This window comes from Syngnathus scovelli, chromosome 11 (genome assembly GCF_024217435.2).
Source record: "Syngnathus scovelli strain Florida chromosome 11, RoL_Ssco_1.2, whole genome shotgun sequence".
Taxonomy (NCBI): domain Eukaryota; kingdom Metazoa; phylum Chordata; class Actinopteri; order Syngnathiformes; family Syngnathidae; genus Syngnathus; species Syngnathus scovelli.
In genome coordinates, this window is record NC_090857.1 from 13573366 (window position 1) to 13597115 (window position 23750).

General features: G+C 44.5%; 2 protein-coding genes and 1 long non-coding RNA gene across 6 annotated transcripts; 2 read left to right on the plus strand and 1 right to left on the minus strand.

Annotated features, from left to right (window-relative positions):
- The first annotated feature begins 4507 nt into the window (after positions 1 to 4507).
- Positions 4508 to 8571, plus strand: manf (mesencephalic astrocyte-derived neurotrophic factor). Of its 4 annotated transcripts, none has more exons than XM_049734383.2 (5): positions 4508 to 4878; positions 5390 to 5517; positions 5592 to 5733; positions 7041 to 7231; positions 7907 to 8053. In XM_049734383.2, the coding sequence occupies exons 1-5, from the start codon at positions 4839 to 4841 to the stop codon at positions 7922 to 7924; spliced, it is 519 nt and encodes a 172-aa protein (XP_049590340.1). In that variant the 5' UTR covers positions 4508 to 4838; the 3' UTR covers positions 7925 to 8053. The 4 variants fall into 4 exon arrangements, with proteins under 4 accessions (XP_049590340.1, XP_049590337.1, XP_049590338.1 ...); XM_049734380.2 differs by having other exon boundaries at positions 4561 to 4835; XM_049734381.2 differs by lacking the exon at positions 7041 to 7231 and adding an exon at positions 8148 to 8571 and having other exon boundaries at positions 4578 to 4835; positions 7907 to 8051.
- Positions 8572 to 8721: 150 nt separating this feature from the next.
- rbm15b (RNA binding motif protein 15B) lies at positions 8722 to 12189 on the plus strand. Its single transcript, XM_049734329.2, has one exon. The coding sequence runs from the start codon at positions 9649 to 9651 to the stop codon at positions 11935 to 11937; it is 2289 nt and encodes a 762-aa protein (XP_049590286.1). The 5' UTR covers positions 8722 to 9648; the 3' UTR covers positions 11938 to 12189.
- An 829-nt stretch (positions 12190 to 13018) lies between these two features.
- LOC125977620 (uncharacterized) lies at positions 13019 to 21017 on the minus strand. Its single transcript, XR_007484707.2, has 3 exons — positions 17301 to 21017; positions 17013 to 17083; positions 13019 to 16880 (listed from the first exon to the last, which is right to left on the minus strand). It is a non-coding gene; the product is annotated as an uncharacterized lncRNA (long non-coding RNA).
- Between the last annotated feature and the right edge of the window lie 2733 nt (positions 21018 to 23750).

Below are 23750 nucleotides of genomic sequence, written 5' to 3' on the forward strand. Positions count from 1 at the left end.
TATAACTGATTTTAATATAGAAGCTGGTGTAACACTTAACAGATTTTTGTTGGTGGTGTGCCTCGAGATTTTTTCCAATGAAAAGGTGTGCCGTGAATGAATAAAGGTTGGGAAACACTGGGCTAAGGAACATGGTGTGTGTGGAATGTTTGGTGATGCATGTTGTACTTTCATCTCAAACAACACGCACCAGGACACGACTGACCAAGGCGTTGGAAGGACTAAGGACACTGAATAAAAAGATGAAAGATCATTCAGGCGTACACACCGATATTTGGTCTGATTGGATGAAAACGTTCGGAAGCTGGAAAGGCCTCATCATGTTTGTGCTTGTTGCTGTGGCTATTTTTACTACAATTATGATTTTATGCGGTTGTTGTTGTATTCCATGTATTAGGTCACTCACTGTCCGGTTGATCGAGAAAACCGTTGGCCCGTTGCCATCGATGGGCCAATATACCCTGGTGACTCAACATGAGCAGCGGGGGGAAGGAAGGATAGACAGTGCGCTGGTAGCTGTTTGCTAGAGTAACGGGTGATGATCTCATAAATGAGGTCATGAGAGGGAATAAAGGGAAATGTGCTTTGGGCAGTTTGCAAACATATTTTTAAGGTTGTGTTAAACTTATAATCATATTAATATAATATCTAGTATTGGAGTGCTCATGTGGATTGGTGGGTGGCGAAGAATGTGGAGGCAACCTGCATGAACTTGTTTTCTTTGAAGTGTTGTAGAATAGGCCCAGACAGGGAGTACCGGACGAGAACACCTCAAGGTCGGTGAGAAATGAGAACAACATCACGTCCAGGCGGTCAGGTTTCGCGGGGAAAACCCAACCGCCTGACCTCAGCAATAACACCGACACGGGGAGGAGATGGCCATCGACCAATCATCTCACAATGTTTTGCATGCTTTAATATTCATATTGTGTTTCTTCAAAACTGGGCAACCCGGAAGAATGTGTCATCTTTTGGTGGTCACAAAAACGCACGAGTATTAGTGTGCTTTGTCAGGAATAAACAATTGGTAAATTTGGTCTGATTGATCTACTGGTCTTCTCTTTGACAGAACGAACTCGCAAAATTGTTAGGTGCGCCAGTGTGTGGATTGGGACATAGGAACTCATATGTTAAGTGTTGATCGCAATTTGGAGTCAGATCAATAACTAAAATCCGTAACCTAACACCACAGACCAAGGTTTGAATTGAACTGCCGGCTTATTTTAGTAGAGAAAATAGTTGCCATAAAATTTACAAACAATAGACATACAGTTTACATTTAAACTCAGCGTTAGTTGAAGAAAATAATTTCCCTTTCAGTTAAACTTTTCAGTTTAAGGAATTTTAGTTTCAACCCGGGTTGTTTTATTAATTCTAAGGTTCAATCTGTTTAGTTACCTGACTTTGTGTTGTTTGAATAACATTCAGTACAGGTAAGTAATTCGAAAGTAATAGTAAATCTAATTTGAGTTCAGTTAAAGCCACTTTTAAATTCCCACCATTTCACAGATTTTGTTCAAACTAATCAATATTTCAATAACACCATTACAGCATCATCACATACGTATATAGTTCACAAAAATAAAAGTGACAAAATATACAAAACTCAAAAGAATTCAGCAGAAGACTTAACGACTTTCAATATCCAAATGTCTCTATATCCCTTCGGTTGGCTTCTCCAGATTTTCCTGAATAGTCAGTCAATCCTTTCCGAATCCACTTCGGTGTAGCAGAGGAAAAAATGGATAGATCCTACCAGGTTCGATGAACAACGTCCAGCGAGTGCTCTCCGCTCCTGCATGAGAGACAATTCAAAGGCCTATTTGGTGGCTCGCCATCTTGCGACTCGCACAAGAAATCAGCTTTGTTATTAGTTCAGAGGTTTCTGAACCAACTCTCATGAATCAAGTCCCGTTCCACACTTAGTGCATCACCAAGGTGAAAAGAAAGTTTGAAAACAGAAAAATAAGTCCATCAAATACAAAAAAAACCTTTATATAATCCTGTTTTACTCTCTCTCTTCCCTTTAGTTTAACGTACTTACTCCCATATTTAGTGCACCTTCGTCGTCATCCGGAAAAGAACGGCGGGAAAAAAAAAAGAAGAGTTTGCATTTTTGGTCACATGGGTCTTTTCATTACGTCATCATGGCTCCTTCAAAATAAAAGTGAATGTTCACGCTTTTATCATTTTAACAAATGCAAAACATCCATCCATCCATCCATCCATCCATCCATCCATCCATCCATCCATCCATCCATCCATCCATCCATCCATCCATCCATCCATCCATCCATCCATCCATTTCCTGAACCGCTTAGTCCCCACAGGGGTCGCGGGTGTGCTGGAGCCTATCCCAGCCGTCAACAGGCAGTAGGCGGGGGGAGACCCTCAACCGGTTGGCAGCCAATCGCAGGGCACACAGAGACAAACAACCATTTGCACTCGCACTAACACCTAGGGACAATTTGGAGTGCTCAATCGGCCTACCAAGCATGTCTTTGGGATGTGGGAGGAAACCGTAGTGCCCGGAGAAAACCCACGCAGGCCCGGGGAGAACATGCAAACTCCACACAAAACATTAATGAAATAATGAATTTGTATTGTTTTAATAATTAACATGCTTTTAATCTGTGTTTGTCTGTTTAGAAGATATTTACAATGTACTTTCTTTATGACTGTTTATATTAACAGGCTCTTATTTTACAAGGCTATGTTAACCTGGGCTACATGTTAATTGTTGAAATAAAGTAAAAGATCAAACACGTCGAGCAAGTTGGAGCGTGTCAGTAGTTTCTGGACCAGGGGTCACCTACACGGTGCCCGCGGGCACCTGGTCACCCGTGAGGACCGCATGAGTCGCCCGCAGGGCTGTTCTAAAATTAGCTCAAATAGCGGCACTTGTCAGTGAGCTGCATCTATTTATTTTACAGTCAACCCTCGATTTTCGAACGTCCTGGTTCTCGAACAAATCGGAATTCGAACAAAAAATTCGAGATTTTTTGCTTCGGTTGTCGAACAAAATTCGGAGGTCGAACCTCGCGAGAGGAGCCGGGAGGACCCGAGAAAACCCGACCGCGCGGCCCGGATGCCGACTGACTCCATTGTTATTGTATTTTCGTTACTTTGAGTATTGTATAAACCCCTAATCATGCCTCCAAAGAAAGCAAGTGGGAGCAGCAAAGCCATCCTAAAACACAAAGACGCTCTTAAAGCAATGCGACAGTGAGCGCCCGGCGCGCTGCGGTTGCGCGACCGGACAAATATGCGCAAATGAAAAAATGCTTAAAAATGGGGAGTTTGTTTTTTCTTGAAACTGATTAAAATATTTTCCAATATTTGTAATGGGAAAAATAGATTTGGAATTCAACTGATTCGCTTCTTGAACCGCCTTCTGGGACGGATTGTGGTCAAAAACCAAGGCTTGACTGTATTTTTGCTATTCTTGTTAAAATCACACTTACATGTGAGCTGGAAATGACAATAATAACACATAGTGAAAGCCAAATTGAGCAAATTGGCTATTTCAGAAGTGTGTGTCAAACTGGTAGCCCTTTGCCTTAATCCAGGGGTGGGCAATTAATTTTTACAAGGGGCCACATGAAAAACCTCAGTTGTCAGAGGGCCACACCTACGATAACTTAAACCTGCTCAATTTTCTTCTATTGTAAAATGCACTAAATTATTTATTTTAAATAGCTGGTACTGGTAATTAGAAGAATACAATTATTCTGTTTATATTTATATTAAGCTGTGTGAAATTGTGGTGTATAGGTCAAATAAAAACACAATCATTAATCAGTACAATTTATTCTTAACTTCTTTAACTTTTCCTCAAATGACAAAGCCGCTGCATCTCTGGATGTGAAGTTTGATAAAAAGTCCTTGTTGGGTTTGCAGTTTTGCTAGCAATGCATCAGCCTCTGATGCGCGCTGTTTATCAGACGTATTTTTTCTCATGCTTGGTCGTGTAGTGGCGACTCAAATTATATTCTTTAAACAGCGACCTGTGTACCACAAATCAGGCACAAGGCTTTACCTTTCATTTCTGTAAAGACATACTTGGCAGTCCATGTCTTGTTAAAAACACGGCGCTCCTTGTCAACTTTTCTTTTCAGAGGGTCAGCATACATTTATTTCTCGGGCAGAATTACTTCGCATTGTTCACCTTCACGCACAGCTCACATACACGTACACTACACGGAAGTGCGACGCCTTTCAAAATAAAAGCAAAACAGTTGTATTGCACGCACGACACAGATTTTGTTTTTTAAATTAAGTTGTAATCAAATATAATTTACGATTGGCCTCATGCGGGCCGGGCAGGGAAGCACAAAGGGCCGGATGTGGCCCGGGGGCCGTACTTTGCCCAGGTCTGCCTTAATCAGTACCCAGGAAGTAGCTCTCGGTTTAAGAAAGGTTGGTGACCCCTGTTCTAGACAGTGTGCCGATCCAATCACATGGCGACAACTAGACGTTGTCCCCGTGCCGTTTCGTCTTTGTCCAATTGACGCAAAGCGCGGAGAGGGAAATTTTGCTTGGCGCCGCTCTCAGCCAATGAAAAGCCGAGGCTTTCGCTGACGTCCACCCAGACTCGCGTGTTGGTTACCGGCGAGTGATTGTGAGTGTTGCGCTAGGCTAGGTCTGGGCAGACTCAGCAAACTCTGTAAAGGCAAAGGGCTCAAGTTGACTCCGCGGCGGCGAGCGTGAAATTGTCATTTTTGGTTTGCACGGCCGAGAGGCTCCAATGTTGAGTTCAAGCGGCCTGTTGGTGGGTGTGCTGCTCTCTGCAGTGCTGGCGACTTGCGAGGCGCTCAAAGAAGGAGAATGTGAAGGTAATGAAGAAGCCCGGCCGGCGGTCGGCTAACCTTAGCCCAGGCAAGTCCTTTCCGAAAAATCCAGAGATCTCCTCGAAAAAAATTACAAGTAGCCCTGTTCGGTTACCGAATGAGTATGAACAACCCAACGTTATAATTCTACTGAGTATCATGATAATTTCCGTGCGAACTGGAAGTGCTGAAATGGAAGCGTCAAAGAAATGTAGCCCAGTGGTAATAATGGCCCTGAATTTCGTGATAGCTAAAGTACATATTCCGCGCCGGACGTCAAAAGTGTGCCACCCCGCTGTGTAGACGTCATTTTAGAGCACGAGTGCGTCAAAGTCAAAGCTAGGGTGCCTAATCGGCGGTGGGCACTTTTGCCAATTTTCTGGGAACTGCACCGCCATCGTCACTTTGGTTTCTCTGCCTGGCCAATTTGGAACGAGAAACAAATCAAAGAGAGCCAATAAAAGCACAGGTTGACTTCTTCATCAGCACCAACAAGTGATGAATGCATGGTTGGAGCAAGCGGCCGATGACCTGTGTTGTGGGTTGTGTTTTTGTTGCAGTGTGTGTGACTTTTTTGGGTAAGTTCTACGAGTCGCTTCAGGAGCACAAAGCGGACATGAAGAGTGATGATGTGGAAAAGGCGCTCCTCAAGAGCTGCAGAACAGCCAAAGGCAAAGAAAATCGATTTGTACGTCTTGGTGCAAAGGTGACCACCTCGTTGTCGGTGCTGCTGCCCTCCAATGTGCATGTGCTTGTGTGCAGTGTTACTACATTGGGGCGACCAGCGACGCAGCCACCAAGATGATCAACGAAGTGTCCAAGCCGCTCAGCTACCACGTCCCTGTCGACAAAATCTGCGAGAAGCTCAAAAAGAAAGACGGCCAAATCTGCGAATTGAGATACGGTACCTGCTGCTCGAACTTTTTCACTCGGGAGACTTTGGGATTCATTGCCAGTTGGCCTTTGTCTTGTGCCTTTTGCTTCCTTTTAATTATTTCTGGGGAAAATGCTTTGGCTCGGGTGGGGGGGGGGATCTCGCAGCTGTCGTCCCAATGGCCTCGCAAAATTAATTAAGCCGGAAAAGGATTGAATTGCGGTGTTTCCGACCGATATTGCCGTTTCCGTTCAATGAAAGCAAAAGTGCTCGGCGGACTTTGCGCCATCGCCTCAACACCTTGCTGGTACACCACAAATATTTTACATTGAGCAGAAATTACTGAGTACAGCCTTTACATACTAATTTAATTAGGTGCGGGACCTACTTTGTATGTTGAAATAGTCGTATGCTGACTCAAACAGTCCCATAAGAATACATTGTAATTCATTTAACTCGTTCTACAGCCAAAAAACAACGATAACATCTTAATAAATTCTGCAGATAATCACACACAGCAATAAAACAAATGCATTATATCAGACATGTAGAAATAAATAAATTACAAAGAAACATTCTATAAAAAGGGGGTTTTATTGACACTATACCTTATAGACACGGAGATACATACGTTGCGTAACTTACCATATGGGAACTTCAAACTAATTTAGCTTATTTAGTTTTATATTTTACATATTTTTGCTATTTTTCAGTGTTTTTATCCAACTTGCATAATCTTAGTTTAAAGCTTAATTAGCGTTTTTTTTATTTTAAATATTTTTGTACGCTTTCTTTCTAACTTTCAGCTTAACCCTTTACTTCCATTCAGTTCAGGCATACTTTTCTTTGCTTCACTTTCCTCCTCACCATCAGTAGACCGTTTTGCAGATTTTTTAAAGAATTTATCTACAGATGTTTGCTTGTAACGGCATTTTAAAATGTTCCTGTAATGAGTCAAGCAGATGTCATTGATATGTGAAGCCGTACGGCAAACTAGATGTTTGTGTGGGTGATGCTTCTCAACGAAGTCAACGACCTGTTGATAGCCTAAGATCCACTTCATCTCAGCCGAACATATGACATCCTCTATCTCCTCGACGTCCTCCGTCTCACTCAACTGTGCGTGGATCTCAGCGTTCTGTATCGCCTTGGATGGCTTGACCGCTTTGCTGACATGTTCTGGCAATATCAGAATCAGCTATATTGACCAAGTTTGTGCATGCCAAACAGTGAATTTGTCGCCGGTTGATCTCAGTCTCTGTACAACATTTAAGTGACTAACAACATTCAGGTAACTAACAACATTTAAGTGACGAGAACAGGATGTTATTGCACAGTGATGACTCTGAATCTCAATGAGGGGGGAGAGTTCATCACAGCGACAGCCTGGGGGAAGAAGCTGTGTCTGTGTCTGCTGGTTTTGGCGTACAACACTCTAATGCTGTCCGGAGATGAGTTTGAACAGACTGTGTCCCGAGTGAGAAGGGTCTGCGGAGATGTAACTTGGACGTTTCCTGGTCCTGGACAGGTACAAGTCTTGGATAGATTGGCGGTCGGTCCCGATTTATCATTTCTGCAAACCTAATTGTCCGTTGCGGTTTGTGCTTGACATGTTTGGTGGCCGATCCAAACTAGACAGTGATGGAGGTGCAGAGGATATTACATGGCAAGATCACGCACTTCGTGCTCATCTTTTCATGTGTTTTGTTTTAATCGTTAGGAAATCATCTCCCTATTGCTTTTTTCACCACTACCACCATTTACGTTTGCCGCCTTAGGACCGATGATATCATAACGTGACGTTGACTGACGTCATTCCGATGTGCCACCGTATTGCGGGACAACCTTGATGACGTATGTTGGGAATTACTTGATTTTGAGTCGCTCGAATTTCACATCGTTTGTTGAAAATTTGGTATGTTTAAGCAATTGTATGTCGAGGTTTGACTACTGTTATTTTTACGAGTTAGGCCTGCTGCTATTGGAAGGCCTTAATATGGAAAAACTCGTTTTGTTTCTTGCAATGCCTTTTTTTTTCTTTTTGTCACTGGTGAGAGGAGGCAAATGTGCCAGTCAAAGGTGACGGAAATGTGGGCAGCAACTGTCGAGAACGTGTATACGACAGCGTATTCGTGGGCTGTCCGCTGGTGAGCCATCCCAAAGATGAAGAGACAAATTGAATCTTTTGCGTGTGATTGTGCAGACAAGCAAGTGGACCTGAGCTCTGTGGACCTGAAGAAGCTGAAGGTCAAGGACCTGAAGAAGATTCTGGAAGAGTGGGGCGAGTCGTGCAAAGGCTGTGCCGAAAAGGCGGACTTCATCCGCAAGATCGTCGAGCTAATGCCCAAGTACGCGCCCGGCGCCGGCGCACGGACTGACCTCTGAGCAGCTAGGAGCGGCTCCCTCCTCCCCCTTATCTTTTTTTCCTTCTTCTCCCCACTCAGGATGCCGGAAGGCAGACAGCACCCCCTGTTTGTGACTTGATGTTTGTGTTTGTATTAAAATCGTGTTTCCTGAAGGCGCACGTGCACAAGCAAACCAGTCACATACTGCCATTGAGGCAGGCAATCGATTGCAAGCCGCATGTCTCAACATGCTGCTGGCCTTTTTGGACACCAAAAGCGACACATTTCCGCAGCAGGTGCTTTTGCTGGTTTATTTTTAGACTATTTACAGCCCCGTTTTTTTTTTTTTTTAATCCAGAGACGATCGAGTTGCGTTGTATGGTATGTCTGATTGTGCCCTTGTTAAACATTTTACAGCTTTGTCTCCGAGACATGCAGGGCTCGATTGTCATGGTATTGCAGTGTTTCTGGAAAAATACTAAGTGAATTGGCAAGTTTGCTTTATAAAAAGTTGTTGGCTCAATAGTTGTACAAAAGTACCTTCTGTGTTTTGACCAACATGGCGACACCTGCATTGTCACGATGCGAGCGGTCGTCCCAAGGTTTGTCATCATCGCTATCGAAATGTTCCTCATCCGTCCATGTTTTCGACAGAGATGGCTTGTGTTTTAGCATTGAATGGATTGTTTCACAGATGAACCTGCTCAACTTACTGGAAAAGGACAGCCAACTTCCATCACTTCCTCTTCAGGTCATTAAGATTTGTAAAATATCAAATTGAATTTGATGAAGGTGAAACGTCAGAGACGAACTGGAATCGTCCGCTTGCCTCAATTCTGCCAAGTTCCTTAACTCGAATGACAGGTGGTGATGAGAAATAAACTTAAATGCGCTTTTACTAAATGGCAGAAGATACAATTAACTTTGCCATTGCCAACCCGAATCCCCTTAACCTGGCCGTTCATGCATCTGAATCACTGCACTAACCGGGACCGCATTGTACATTTATTATCGTTTGGTGGCGTGATGGGTTTTCTCATGTCAACGGGCGCCTTGGAAGAAACGGTATTCTATTCTGCTTTTCAATTTTTTTTGCGGCCCCTCTTTCCCCCATTTTGTACAATGTACAAATGGCAATCATTGCAGTTTAGGTAATCACATGAATTGCTGTTGATGACTTGGAATATAAGGAAAGAAATCAGAAAAACAAAAGGGTACTTTAAGACTTAGTGATGCTTATTTGAAACTCCTGAACGAAACAAGTTTTACGATTGAGGATTATTTTATTTCCCATTAATTTGTGCGATTGTGTGACGAGTCCTGGCTATTCTTGATCACGACGGCCGCCCGTCTCCGCCCCCGATTACGTCGGAGGCGTACATTCCTTTGTCCAAGATGGCGGCGGCACTGTTGTTACAGCTCACCCGTCGCTGACTGGCGGACATGTTTTGCTTTTCAACCTGCTCTTGGCTTCGTCGTCAAGGGGCAAACGCACGTCGCCGCGGCGGGGTGCAAGTGGCGCTTTAGCCAAAGCTGCTCTACACCGCCGGACATCGAGGATATTGTGCAGGCTCGTCGCCGTTGCCGTCTTCCCGCCGACATGAAGCGGCAGGCCACCAGTTCGCCGCCTCCTCCACCGCCGCCACCGCTCTCGTCGTCGGCCAGGGCGGCCGCCAAGAGGCACCGAGAGAGCGGCCGACGGGAGGATCTGGCCCCACCGCCGCTGGCCCTGCTACTGGCCAACAGCCGTGGCGGACACCGCAGGAGGAGCCGCAGCCGAGAGCGGGACAAGACGGTGGCCGGGCCGCGGCCTCCCGCCAGGGACTACAAAACGCTGCTCATCAGCAACGTAAGCCCGCAGGTCCCAGACGACGACCTGGAGGATGCCCTCTTCCACGAGTTTAAGAGGTTTGGCGACGTAAGCGTCAAACTCTCACATACGCCAGAAATGGGCCGCATTGCCTACGTTAACTTCCGGCATGCAGAGGACGCTAAAGAAGCGCGCCACGCCAAAACGTCGCGGCTACTGCTGGCGGAGAGGCCCCTCAAGATCGAGCCCGTGTACGTGCGCAGGAGGAGCGTCACGCCGCCCGACGTCACCTACCTGGCTGCCGTGCGTGCCCACGCCACGCACGCCTCCTACCCGCCCTACCGCCAGAGGTCACTGTCGCCACCCGGACCCTCGCTCAGCCTTCGCGAGTTACGCGCACGTACATATGCCCTGGAGAGCCTGAACCGCGAGCGCCTGCTGGATTATTATGGGATGCTGGACGACAGGGGGCGTCCCTACGGTCTGGCGCCGGCCTTACAGCCGCTCCCACTGCATGACGACCTGAAGCCCGAAGACGACCAGCGTGCGACAAGCAACCTTTTCATCGGCAACCTGGACGGTGGCGTCACCGAGGCTGAGCTGAGGCATGGCTTTGAAAAATACGGCGCCATCGAGGACGTGGTCATCAAGAGGCCCTCGCGAGGCCAAGGCGGCGCCTACGCCTTTGTCAAGTTTCAGAATTTGGACATGGCCCACCGCGCCAAGGTTGCCATGCAGGGACGCCTGGTGGGCGGCCATCCCGTTAAGATCGGCTATGGGAAAGCCAACCCCACCACGCGCCTGTGGGTGGGTGGCCTGGGACCCACCAACTCACTGGCTGCCCTCGCCCGCGAGTTTGACCGCTTTGGGAGCATCCGTAACATCGACTACGTCAAGGGTGACAGTTTTGCGTACGTACAGTACGAAAGTCTGGATGCGGCGCAGGCGGCGTGCACGCAGATGAGGGGCTTCCCTCTGGGCGGGGCTGAGCGGCGCCTGCGCGTGGACTTCGCCAAGGTGGAAGAGACTACCACCCGCCCGTTTGTGCCCGTACAGTTGCTGCCCCACTACGATGCGCCTGGCGACGTCTATGGCCGCCACCGCAGCCTAGAGCGCGGAGCCAGGGAGCGTGCGTCCCCCCCCTCGCAGAAGGAGCGTGAATTGGCGCCCAGTCCCCCGCGGGGCCTGGACAGGAGGGCAAGCCTGGCGGTGGCAGCGGACGCCTTCGGAAGGAGCAGCAGAGGGCGGAGTCGCAGCAGGGAGCGCTGGCCAAAGGACCGCGAGGAGAGACGGGTTCGGAGGCGAAGCCGCAGTCTGTCGGCTGAGCGCGAAAAGGGGCGGGGCCGCGTGCGGGCATCGCCCGACCTTAGCCCGGACCGTGCTCGCATCCGTGCGCCAGACTCCACCACGGAACCGCGCGACCACACTCCCGACGCTAAGGAGGCCGAGTCTCCGATCGCACGCCACCGCGGCAGCAAACAGGTCGACAGCCATCACCACCGCAGCGGTGAGGCCACCGTGTCACCGACTGTGCCCTCCGGCGTCCCCTTGCTATGCCCTGGCTCGCTGTCAGAGTATGCCGCGTCATCACTGGCTAAGTGTTGGCATGGCGTGTTTGCGCTGAAGAACAGTAGCTTTCCGGCCCACCTGTACCTGCTGGAAGGCGGCGCCCCCTTCTTCGGTGCCATAATGCGGCGCAACGGCGAGCCACTCAAGATCGCACAGCGCCTCCGCATGGACCAGAGTCGCCTGGAGGAGGTGGCGAGGCGCGTGAAGGCGGGTCGGCCCGATGCCTTCGCTGTGCTGCTGGCGCTCCAAGGACCCATGGATCGGCAGGCTGGTGCCCCTGACACGGGGCTCCAGGTGCGCCTGCTGCGCCACTTGGTGGCCTATCTGCGCAACAAGGACGCCGCCGGCGTGGTCAGCCTACCCGGTGCCAAGGAGGGCGGCCCGGGCGCCATGCTGTATGCCTTCCCGCCAGGGGACTTCTCAGTGCAGTACCTCCAGGCCGCCAAGAGGGCAGCGGCGAGTCTGGACGAGGAGCACATGGTGGTGGTGGTGGTCAATGACACTAACTGACCTCAAAACAAACTGAAGCTCCGCCCTCCCTAATCAATAATCATCTAGCATCTTCTCTTGAAACACTACAGAAACATCTTTGAACTTTTCATACTCAATAGCTTTCAAATGCGATTTTAGACACAGCACAAAGTCAAAATGTGAGCTGGTGAAAACATGTTTCCATGATAACCTTTTTAAAGGACTAATTCTCTTTTTATGTATTTTGTTTTTACCAGATGTCATGTTAAAAGAAAATGGTCACCTTCTAAAGCATCCTTCTTTTTTCTTTCTTTGTTGACAACAGAAGACTTCTAACATTAGCTGCGCGAGATTGGTCGTCCATCCACCATTCAGCTGTCCAGCTGTTTAAAGAAAATGGTCCCCCTCTATGGCAATGTTTCCCAACCAGTGTGCCGCGAGAAATGTTCAGCTGTGCAGTGGGAAATTGTCCAATATTAATTGCGGTGCGCATTGTAAAGAGGATCGCTAAACCACTGGTTAGTTAGTGCAAGGCCTGGTCAGCTACTTACTAATCGCACGTGCGTGTCCAGCTGTTAAAAGAAAATGGTCCCCCTCTATGGCAATGTTTCCCAACCACTGTGCCGCGGCACACTGGTGTGCCATGAGAAATGTTCAGCTGTGCCATGGGAAATTGTCCAATATTAATTTCGGTGCGCATTGTAAAGAGGATCGCTAAACCACTGGTTAGTTAGTGCAAGGCCTGGTTAGCTACTTACGAATCGCACGTGCATGGCGACTCAGAGAATCATGAGGTTTCATGTTGTGTCGGTCTGATTGTACTGCATCGGCACATATTCAGTTTATGTGTGCTGCTGTGCGCGTTTGCGAACTGGCGGAAATCCCTGCATGCAGTTCAACCAAAGAACTTTGATTGTGCGTTTTTCACCCACATAAAGTACACAGTCAAGTCGTGACAGCTGCACTGTGATAACCACTCAGCTGCTGCCAGAACAGCAGGGCGTCTTTAAACATGACTTTGTTCTTATGGTCGCAATTTTTATAGAACTAGTCTAAAACAGTAAACAGTCATATTATTTCTTTTTGATTTTAATCACAGTTTATTCCTTACACTGTCTAGAACGGTTACTTTTGTTAGAAAAAAGAAATACAATTTAAAAAATACATCTGTTTTTAATTCAATTATTCAGCTCTCAATGTCCATCCGTCTGCCCCAACCCCGTATGGGAAATGACTAATTGTATAGCAATTTCTCAACGTTTTTCGTTGTGAAATACCTGATTTTAAGATGTGTGCATCACTTTTTCAAATGAAAAGATGTGCCGTGGATGAAAAAGGGTTGGGAAACACTGCTCTATGGCATCCTTCTTTTTTGACAACAGAAGACTTCTAACATTAGCCGTGCCAGATCGGTTGTCCATCCACCGTTTAGCTGTTCCCTGAACCTAAATAGTCAGCATTAGCCACGTGCTAACAATACAAACAATCATCACATGCTCTATTTGCACACGCTAATCCACATGCCACAGATAACAATGTACCATTAGCAATGCAAACGAATAAACAACATGGTAGACCACCCTTATCCACAGGCTAATCCAAAAGTGATGGCATTATACAGAGTCCGGCGAAACGATCTGACACATTTGTAGGTTTAATAAAATGCAAATAAATTACAGAAAGTGCAAAGTTTTTATTTTGTTTTCGAAAAGTGCATATAAAGCCAATTTGAGTCGTTTCATTTTCGAATAATGTTATTTTGTTTCGTTTCAGTTGCTAACATGAATTGGACCGGTGAGCATCGCGTTTTCATTGTGGAAACGTTTATCAAGAATGAATCTGTAACTGCAACACAAGCGTTCCGTTTGCGCTTCAGACTTGGTAGACATGATCCCGTACCTGCTCGAAACACGATCTTGTTATGGGTTACTAACTTCAGAGTCAGTGGATCAGCATTGAAACGAAAATCAACCGGCCGACCTCGCATCGCCAGAGCTCCAGAAAATGTGGCAGCGGTAAGACCAAAATAACGTAGTGTGGGACCCATGATGGTTTTTGGGACATTTGAATGGACATTCATACTCACCCGCCATGTTATTATTTTTTAAATTACTTTGTGAATATGTTTCTGAACACGTTATATGCCGTTATATGCAAATAGTACTGTATGGTGTCGGTGGCGAAAATTTGGGGATTTCAATAAGGCACCTGGGTCAACTACGGCGGGTCCTCGGTACCCGGAAGTAGTTGACAGAAGCAGGAGTTTCGCCGGGTATTGACTGTAACTGCTGCTGTTGTGTGTGTTTCAGGTGAGTAAAGCTGTTGAAAAGATGATGATCCGAACTTGCAATACTGCTGGTAGTCTGAGCTAATTATTGATTGAGAATATGATACATACGGTTACGGTTGTACTGTGGTGGATTCTCTTCGATGTTCTGCTGGTCTCCAAGATCAAAAGGTGGATAGGTGGCTGGCTCAGGGAAGGAAAACTTCAGTGACACACGGCTGATTGGGGAAAATTTTTATTCAACCGATGTCAGAATTGAAGTGTCTCTCTCTAGACAAAAAAAAGAAGCCCCCCTGTCTTGTCCCGCCTCGGGTCTTATGCCCCTTATAAAAATACACCACAGTACAATGTATAATTTTGCGTATAACATGGACAATGTGTGATGTCTATAACTTATTCTCAGTGCCCGGAAGTAGTTGACAGAAAGCGGGAGTTTCGCCGGGTCTTGACTGTAACTGCCGCTGTTGTGTGTGTTTCAGTAAATTTATTATTTTAACAACAAACCCGCATGCGTGGAGTGATTCGCGTCCATGCGTGCGACAATTATTTGAAAATGAAATGAAACAACAAAATGGCATTATACAGTATCTCACAAAAGTGAGTACACCCCTCTCATTTCTGCAGTGTTTTAATTATACTATGTCATGTCAGTCGCCCATTTCGAACATGAAGTAATCGCACAGGAACGAGCAGACAGGTTTTTAATTTTTTTATTTACCAGCGCTATCAGAGCAGTCTTCCCGAGGGCCCTCTGCACGAGTCACACAAGCACGCATATTGAACAGGCACGTGCACTCATATGAGGCAGGTGATGCAGTGCCTCACCTTGCCACCAGGGGCGGTAAAGGGCTCAACATAGTTTCCTCAGCTGTCACCATAAGTTGTTCAAAAATGAATAATATAATAAAACATAATATAATAGCTGTCCTGTGGTCTATGCTTTTAATGCAATTTTGGTGTGTTTCCTTTACATTTGAATCATTTTCATAGTCAAAATAGCTGTGTTTCTTGTTCAAATAACAACGGGAGACGAGAATCATGGAGGCTGAGGCAGTGACAGGTAGTGCCTCTCAGGGCGTGCGTGTGAGCGTGGGCACCACTCACACACACACTGTAGTGAGCGCGTGCAAACGGCGCGTGTTTGCAGTCAGCGGGAAAAGGCGCGTGCCTTGAGGCAGCCAATACTTTTGCCTCAAAAATGGGGCGATAGTGAGCCACGACACGAGTAAATGCGAGAGTAAATTAAGAAGAAGAAAAGAAAAACAACCAACAACATTCGGTGCTAACGCGTTGCTATTTGGCTTTATTTTCCCTGAAAATGGAGGATATAATCTCGAAGATAAGAAATTTTTCAAAACTTGACTGTCAATCAAAGCAAGAAATCATAAATAAGGGAAGACCAACGCCAGATTTGCGAGGATTAATTCAAACTACGTTCCTCCCGTGACGGACTACAACACATTCGTTTCAAAAGGAGTGGTACTCTTAAAAAAGACTTCATTTACAAGTAAAGGTAAGAATACTGCAGTGGTGTGTTTAAATGTACAGTGGTGTGTTTAAAATGTTATTAAATTTAATCAAGAATGGGATAACAACCATGTATGCTTGTAAATCTGACTTGTGAGTCAGTGCCTTAGCGTCATACAGTACGTTTGTGCCTCACCAACCCCAACCCTCACCGCACGTCACTGATATTGAACGTTGTCATTTGTGTAGAGCAGGGGTCACCAACACGGTGCCCGCGACCGTGAGGGACCGCATGTGTCGCCCGCAGGACTGTTCTAAAATTAGCTCAAATAGCGGCACTTGTCAGTGAGCTGCATCTATTTATTTTACAGTCAAACCTAGGTTTTCGAACGTCCTGGTTCTCGAACACATCGGAATTCGAACAAAAAAAAATCGAGATTTTTTTGCTTCGGTTGTCTTAACAAAATTCGGAGTTTGAACCTCGCGAGATGAACCTGGAGGACCCGAGAAAACCCGACCGCGCGGCCCGGATGCCGACTGACTCCGTTGTTATTGTATTTTCGTTACTTTGAATGGTATAAACCCCTAATCATGCGTTCAAAGAAAGCAAGTAAAGCCATCCTAAAACATAAAGACGCACTTAAAGCAATGGGATAGTGAGCGCCCGGCGCGCTGCGGTTGCGCGATCGGACCAAATTAAGCTCCCTGCGCACTGAGGTCCACTTAAAATTTGGAACGTATATCAGGAAATATTGTCTAAATTTCAGCGACGGCTCTGTCACAATAATGCGACCAGCGTGATGCAGTTGCGCGGTGGGCGACGCGCTACGGTTGCGCGTTCGGCGGTGCGCTGCAGTTGCGCGATCGGACAAATATGCGCAAATGAAAAAATGATTTAAAAAGGCGGGGTTTTTAGTCTTGAAATGGATTAATTTTTTTTTCCATTATTTGTAATGGGAAAAATAGATTCGGAATTCGACCGATTCGCTTCTCGAACCGCCTTCTGGAACGGATTGTGGTCAAAAACCAAGGTTTGACTGTATTTTTGCTATTCTTGTTAAAATCACACTTACATGTGAACTGGAAATGACAATAATACATAGTGAATGCCAAATTGAGCAAATTGGCTATTTCAGAAGTGTGTGTCAAACTGGTAGCCCTTTGCCTTAATCAGTACCCAGGAAGTAGCTCTCGGTTTAAGAAAGGTTGGTGACCCCTGGTGTAGAGTCTACAACAGAAAAGAAATGTCAACATTGAGAGCAGACGCCACATCGTAAGGCTTCACTGTTGTCTTTTTTTAATCTCCAGTACAGATGTCAGTCTTTTTTAATCTCCAGTACAGATGTCACACTTATCATACCTGTCCATGGTCTTCTTGGAAACATGCAGGTCTTCAAATCAGCCCCTCCCAACACAGGACTGCTTTGCAATCTGTATATAAAAAATTATGAACAGTGTCTCAGAAGAGTGGAATTACTTAGGGACAAAATTGAATTGAGGACTGTTTTTCTCGTAAATCAAGCTAAAATAACTGAAAAGTCAGTGTCTTCGACAGTACAGCAATTAAACCAAACGGAACCCTACAGGTTCCATTTATAAGCTATCAAGAGTGAAGGAACCACAACATCCAAAATAAAATTTGACTAACCAGTTCCAAGCTTAATCATTCTGTCATTCAGTCTTGCATCTTGTTTGTTATGTATTTCCTTGGACATCATGTCAAAGGTCTCCAGATCAGTCATGGGCACCGTCCACTCTCCACGTCACGTTATGAGCGACAGTTGAGGCTTCTCAGCCCAGGGATTGTCAGAAGGGGCTCAACGACGACCTTCAGAAACTCTGAGAATAAAGAGAAATAGCAATAAAATACTCACTTAAATTACTGCAGCTATGACTAATGCCCAAAAAAAAAGCTGTTGAAGAATGAAGCAAATGTTAATTGCATGATTCAAATGAACCATTTTACAATTATGAACTTTGCCCTGTTTGAAAAAAATGATGGCATTCTGTCTGTGCCATTGAATGTGGTGCAATTTAATTTGGCTATTGTACATATCCAATAATGTTATTTTAAAATAGTTGAGGGAGTGAAGGAATGGGGTCAAAATACAAAAAGTCCTGCCTAGCTACAAAAACAGATGTGCTCAAACCTCATTGAATAAAGTACATGCCGTAATTTCCGGACTATAAGCCGCGACTTTTTTCCAAAATTTTGAACCCTGCGGTTTATAGTCAAGTGCGGCTTATATACGATTTTTTCGTGATTTTTGTGATGATTTGATCACTTTTATACACTCGCAAAAAGGCTGTGGACCACTGTTGTGCGGTATCTTGAAGAACAAAACAACAACAAAAATACTATTTTGAAACACTACTATGGCTGCTGCTTATTCTGTCTGTGTTGCTTGTGACTATTATGAGCTTTAGTAGGAATGCACGCTAGGTGACCTGCGTCAAAGGGCTCTAAACCCTTTTTCATACTCTGCCATGTGACTCAGAGATTACACAAAGCAGTGGCGCTGTTTGGACCATCTCCATTGTATTAAAACCAAATCAATCAGCATTTAAATTCAATTCTTCTGACATTTTGCTCACCAAAAACAAGTTGTAATGAATGTGAACTTTTAATGCATTTTATTCAGAAGGTTACTTCGAACCCTGAGGCTTAAATGGCGGCGCGGCGTATTTATGGATTTTTACGGCTTTCTGTGTACTGTCTTTCTTTGTAAAAAACTCATGTGCACGTGCGGCTTATAGTCCGGTGCGGCTTATGTCAGAAAAAAACTAAAATATCCCTGAATTTTAGCTGGTGCGGCTTATAGTCCAGTGCGGCTTATAGTCCGGAAATTACGGTAAGCAGACAAGTATATTCACATATTAAATTCAAGTCAAGTCAAGTCAAGTTTATTTGTATAGCCCTAAATCACAAACAGTCTCAAAGGGCTTCACCTAGCCAAAATTGACAATTATTCTCAAAGCATCCCCTGATCATAAGCTCCCAAAAGGGCAAGGAAAAACTCAAAAAACCCCTACCAGGGGAAAATGAGAAACCTTGAGAAGGGACCACAGATGGAAGGATCCCCCTTTCAGGATCACCAGGTTATAATGGATGCAGAGAGTGCACAAGTAATACATAATATGAAAATCAATGAAAAAAAAAAATGGATGTCGGAGGTGCCCTCGATTGTCCTGGCAGTGTCCTCAAGGGGGCCGAGCCGCAGCTCCCCCATCCCGAACTGGTCCCCGAGAATCCAGCCAGCTGCTATCCGCTTTTGAGCCACCTAACCCCCTCCCCAGCCGGGGAGGAGGTGGGCAGAGAGAACAGAACAAACTCCGGCCAAATCGGCCATCACAAGTTAGTTAAAGGCCATCTCATAGAAATGTGTCTTTAAACGTGTCTTAAATGTTTCTACTGAGGTAGTAGTTCTAATATCCATTGGTAGGGCATTCCAAAGCTCTGGAGCCCGAATAGAGAATGCTCTAGACCCTGCAGACATTTTCTTGGCCCTCGGTATAACTAAAAGACTAGCGTTTTGCGAACGAAGGTTACGAGACGGAACATAAGGAACGACTAGGTCGACGAGATATGAAGGCGCTAAGCCATGCAGTGCTTTATAGGTTAGTAGAAGAACCTTGAAGTCACATCTTAAATGGACCGGGAGCCAATGTAATTCGGCTAATATTGGGGTAATGTGATCAAATTTTCTTGACCGTGAGAGCAGCCTCGCAGCGGCATTTTGCACTAACTGTAGACTTTTAATACTGGATTTAGGAAGACCAGAGAATAATACATTACAGTAGTCCAGGCGCGACGTGACGAACGCATGTATAATAGTTTCCGCATCCCCGGTCAATCAATAAAAGAAACATTTTAAGCATATAATTGTACCTACACACCAAATCAATAAAGAAGACATAACTAGACATTTTTGATAAGTGGTAATGAGAAAGGTTTTTATAAACTTTATGATCTGATATATATTTCTGAGCACTTTGAAATAACAAATGTCTTTTGATATATTGCCTAAATAGCTTAATGACCCTTAAGGAACTGTGTAGTGCATGCCTGATGTTTTTCTCTAAATCATGGACACGGCCAGAGTCGTCTTGACCGTTCAGTACTTGATTGTATCTTATGTTTTGACTAATGCCAGACGGCAGTTTTTGATTACTACTGAACGCGCTGCACAGAGGGAAATATTTTGCCTAACAAAGAAAAGATACAGTTGGAAGCATGATTAAACTGAGAATATAATGACGTAAGCAAAGACATGAAGTATCAAAAGAACAAACTTTACATAGTCAGGGAACAGCAATAGATTAATGATGTCACAGCCAAAAGCTAACACAATTTCGTCCAAAATGACAAAATTGAAAGAATGAGGTACGACAGTGTATGTCCAAGATTGGAGAAGAATGTTCACAGGAAGGTCACGTGGAGATAAAACCAGCAGGTGCCAAAGGGAGCCAGCCAAGGACTCGGCCAAAGATGAACGCCAAGGCCGAAAGACGGGATGGAAGACAACAGCCCCCACACACACCGAATCACCCATAACCACCACCCACTCCCATGGCGAACTTGCCCCACCCCAAAGACTCATCTCAGCCCACAATGTGCAACTGAATATAAGCTGATCAAAGAACCTTGAACATTGCCTTTTCTGAATGGAGACCTTCCGCTCTTGAAGGGCCCAGCGCTGTATTGTACTTTCCTGAAAACAGAGCTTTCTGAGCAAGAATTGTGATTGAACTCAACCAACCTGTGTAAGTCTAATTTCTGCTTCAGTTTTTTAGCATTTTCCTAAATCTGAAGAAATCAAACGAGCACGCAGTGAGTGAATTGGATAGCAGGTGATTGGCAATGGCTTTTGCCGTGAGGCGTAGATAGTGCGCTCCCTAAATTGTGGACAAAATCCAACATAGTAATGATAAAATTGCTTGTTCTACAAGTTGTAATCCAAATGATGAAAATGTACAGGGTAAACCTGGGTTTTATTTTGCACTTAGACATCTGCCCCGGTTTCCGGAGTGTGAAAGTCAAGGCAATGACGTCAAAAATGCAAGTTCCATATTGAAGATTGCAATTACAACATATGCGTTTTGCATATGCTCGACAGTAGCTAAGCATACATAATTTTATTCAAACCACCAATAACATATCAATTTTCAAAGATAACGCAAGGCAGTTGTGATTACTTCTACAATAAAGAATAAGTCAAAAATCAATCTGTACCTTGTGGAGTCTGGTCAAAATTTAATACAGATGCTCCTCTCTTCTCCAGGCTTGGAGTCTGTGTTAAAGGGGGAAAAGAACATGTCTGATTTGACAATTCACCCATTAACTGATGTTAATCACATGACACAACACAATTTTAACTTTTGAAGTGATTTGCCTTAGAGTTCCAAGCCCTGTTGAGTGCAAAACAAAGCACATTTTAATGATATCAGAATATAAAAACCTACCTTTTCACGTGCCACTCCTTGAGCTCCACATAGACCTAATATAGACGTCTATTGTAGGTCTACACATAGACCTAATATAGACGTCTATATCAGGTAACAAATAACCACACTTCACCCGGATCAATGGCTGTTTAAAACAAGTCATTGCAACCGCTGTTCATTATTTATACAACCTACCCATGGTTTAGGGTTTATATTATTATTTCTTACTATATTTCATGTTTAATGGATTTAAACTTGTCTATTTTAGGTTATTCTATAGACCTAAAATAGACGTTTGTTAGGTCTATGTGTAGACCTAATTTAGACATCCGTATTAGGTCCATAGAATAACCTAAAATAGACAGGTTACAGAAATAACCACACTTCACATGTATGGATCAATGGTTGTTAAAAACAAAGCCAAGTTCTGTTCATAATTCATATGACTTACAGCTGGTTGAGACTTTAAATTTTCAAAATATGATCATATTTGATGGTTTTAATTTAGACGTCTATTTAGACGTCATATAGACCTAATTTAGATGTCTAAATTAGGTCTACACATAGACAAGAGGTTTAATAGACGTCTATGGGTCATAGGGAAGAAACCCATAAAATATCAAATAAACAATTTTACATAGTTATTGTTTTAACATATTTGATATTATAGTCCAAATACTTGATCTCCATGTTTCCGTACATTTTGAGTTTTTGTTCGTTTGAAATTTGCTATTCAATTAAAAACATTTACGTTATATTACTGTATGTCAATTACTCTTATGCTATTTGCATTACTTTACCAGATACAATTATGAAGAGTAACTATCAGCATACATTTTTAAAGCAAAAGGAAGTCTTCCTTCCTTATCTGCTGTGATGAGGCGGAAGGGACGCGCCACTTTAGGGCTCTTGTCAATCGAATGCGCGCGTCTGTTCGTTTGTGTTGCAAATGGAAACTTTATGGCATTGTTTAGCCAGCAGAAGGCAACATATGGCAGGAAGATTATAGTTCTTGCAGAGGCCCACGACTTGCTCTTAGCAGACGCATGCAAGCACGCACACACGAGAATATGAATTGTAAATTGCCGTAATTGCCGGACTATAAGCCGCGACTTTTTTCCAAAATTTTGGACCCTGCGGCTTATAGTCAGGTGCGGGATATATACGATTTTTTTCTTGATTTTTGTGATGACTTGATCACTTTTACTCTTAACACTATTATATACAGTAAAAGCTACAAAACAAACTGACAAATAACTCGTTTTCAAATCAGACGAGTAAAAACTGGTCAAATATTTTTAAAAAAAGCTATTATTAAAAGTGAAGACAATTTGCAATTCTAGTAATGACACACGAGTTTGATGCACAATTTGTCTTCGCGGGCCACATAGAATGATGTGGTGGGCCGTATCTGGCCCCCGGGCCTTGAGTTTGACACCTGTGCTCTAAACCCTTTCTCTTACTCTGCCATATCACTCAGAGATTACACAAAGCAGTGGCGCTGTTTGGACAATCTGCATTGTAATTGTACTAAGTTCATCTTGTTTTTCCTTTTTTAAATCACTTCACTGGTTTCTTTTAAATCAAACAAGTTTGATATAAAAGAAACCAGTGAAGTAATCTGCATTGTATTAAAACCCAATCAATCAGCATTTAAATTCAATTCTTCTGACATTTTGCTCACCAAAAACAGGTTGTAATGAATGTGAACTTTTAATGCATTTTATTCAGAAGGTTACTTTGAACCTTAAACGGCGGCGCGGCGTACTTATGGATTTTTGCGGCCTCCTGGAGGCGCTCTAGCAAGAAGCAAGAGCGAGACAGACGAAGAAGAGACAATGCGCCGAAGAAGACGTGCTAGTTTTTGTTTACATTTCGCGCATCACGCGATCAAGACGGACATTACTGAAAGGAAGCCTTTATAGACAAACCGTCATCATGGGGGACAAAAAAAAATGCATGTGATGCCGCTTTTAAGCCAAAGGCAGTCGATGTTGATGACATTATCTTGTGTCTACTCTGAGCGTACTTATGGATTTTTACGGCCTCCGGTCTCCAGGGGGCGCTCTAGCCGGAAGCAAGAGCGAGACAGGCGAAGAAGAGATAATGCGCCGAAGAAGACGTGCTAGTTTTTGTTTACATTTCGCGCATCACGCGATCAAGACGGACATTACTGAAAGGAAGCCTTTATACACAAACCGTCATTATGGGGGACAAAATAAATGCATATGATGCAGCTTTTAAGCCAAAGGCAGTCGATGTTGATGACATTATCTTGTGTCTACTCTGGAGCGTACTTATGGATTTTTACGGCCTCCGCTCTCCAAGGGGCGCTCTAGCAGGAAGCAAGAGCGAGACAGACGAAGAAGAGATAATGCGCCGAAGAAGACGTGATCGTCTCGCGCATCACGCACACACACACATTCACACAAAGACAGGAAGCTTTTATACACAAACCGTCATTATGGGGGATAAAATAAATGAATATGATGCCGCTTTTAAGCTATACGTGTCGCTCGCTAGTTTAATATAATGTAGCGCTTCGTGCATGAATAAGATTAGCATGAACAGAACCTCTTCACACTCGAAGAAATGCATAAAACCGACGACGAAAGAGAGACTGAGAAGGTGTGAGGCGAAGGATATCTAACGC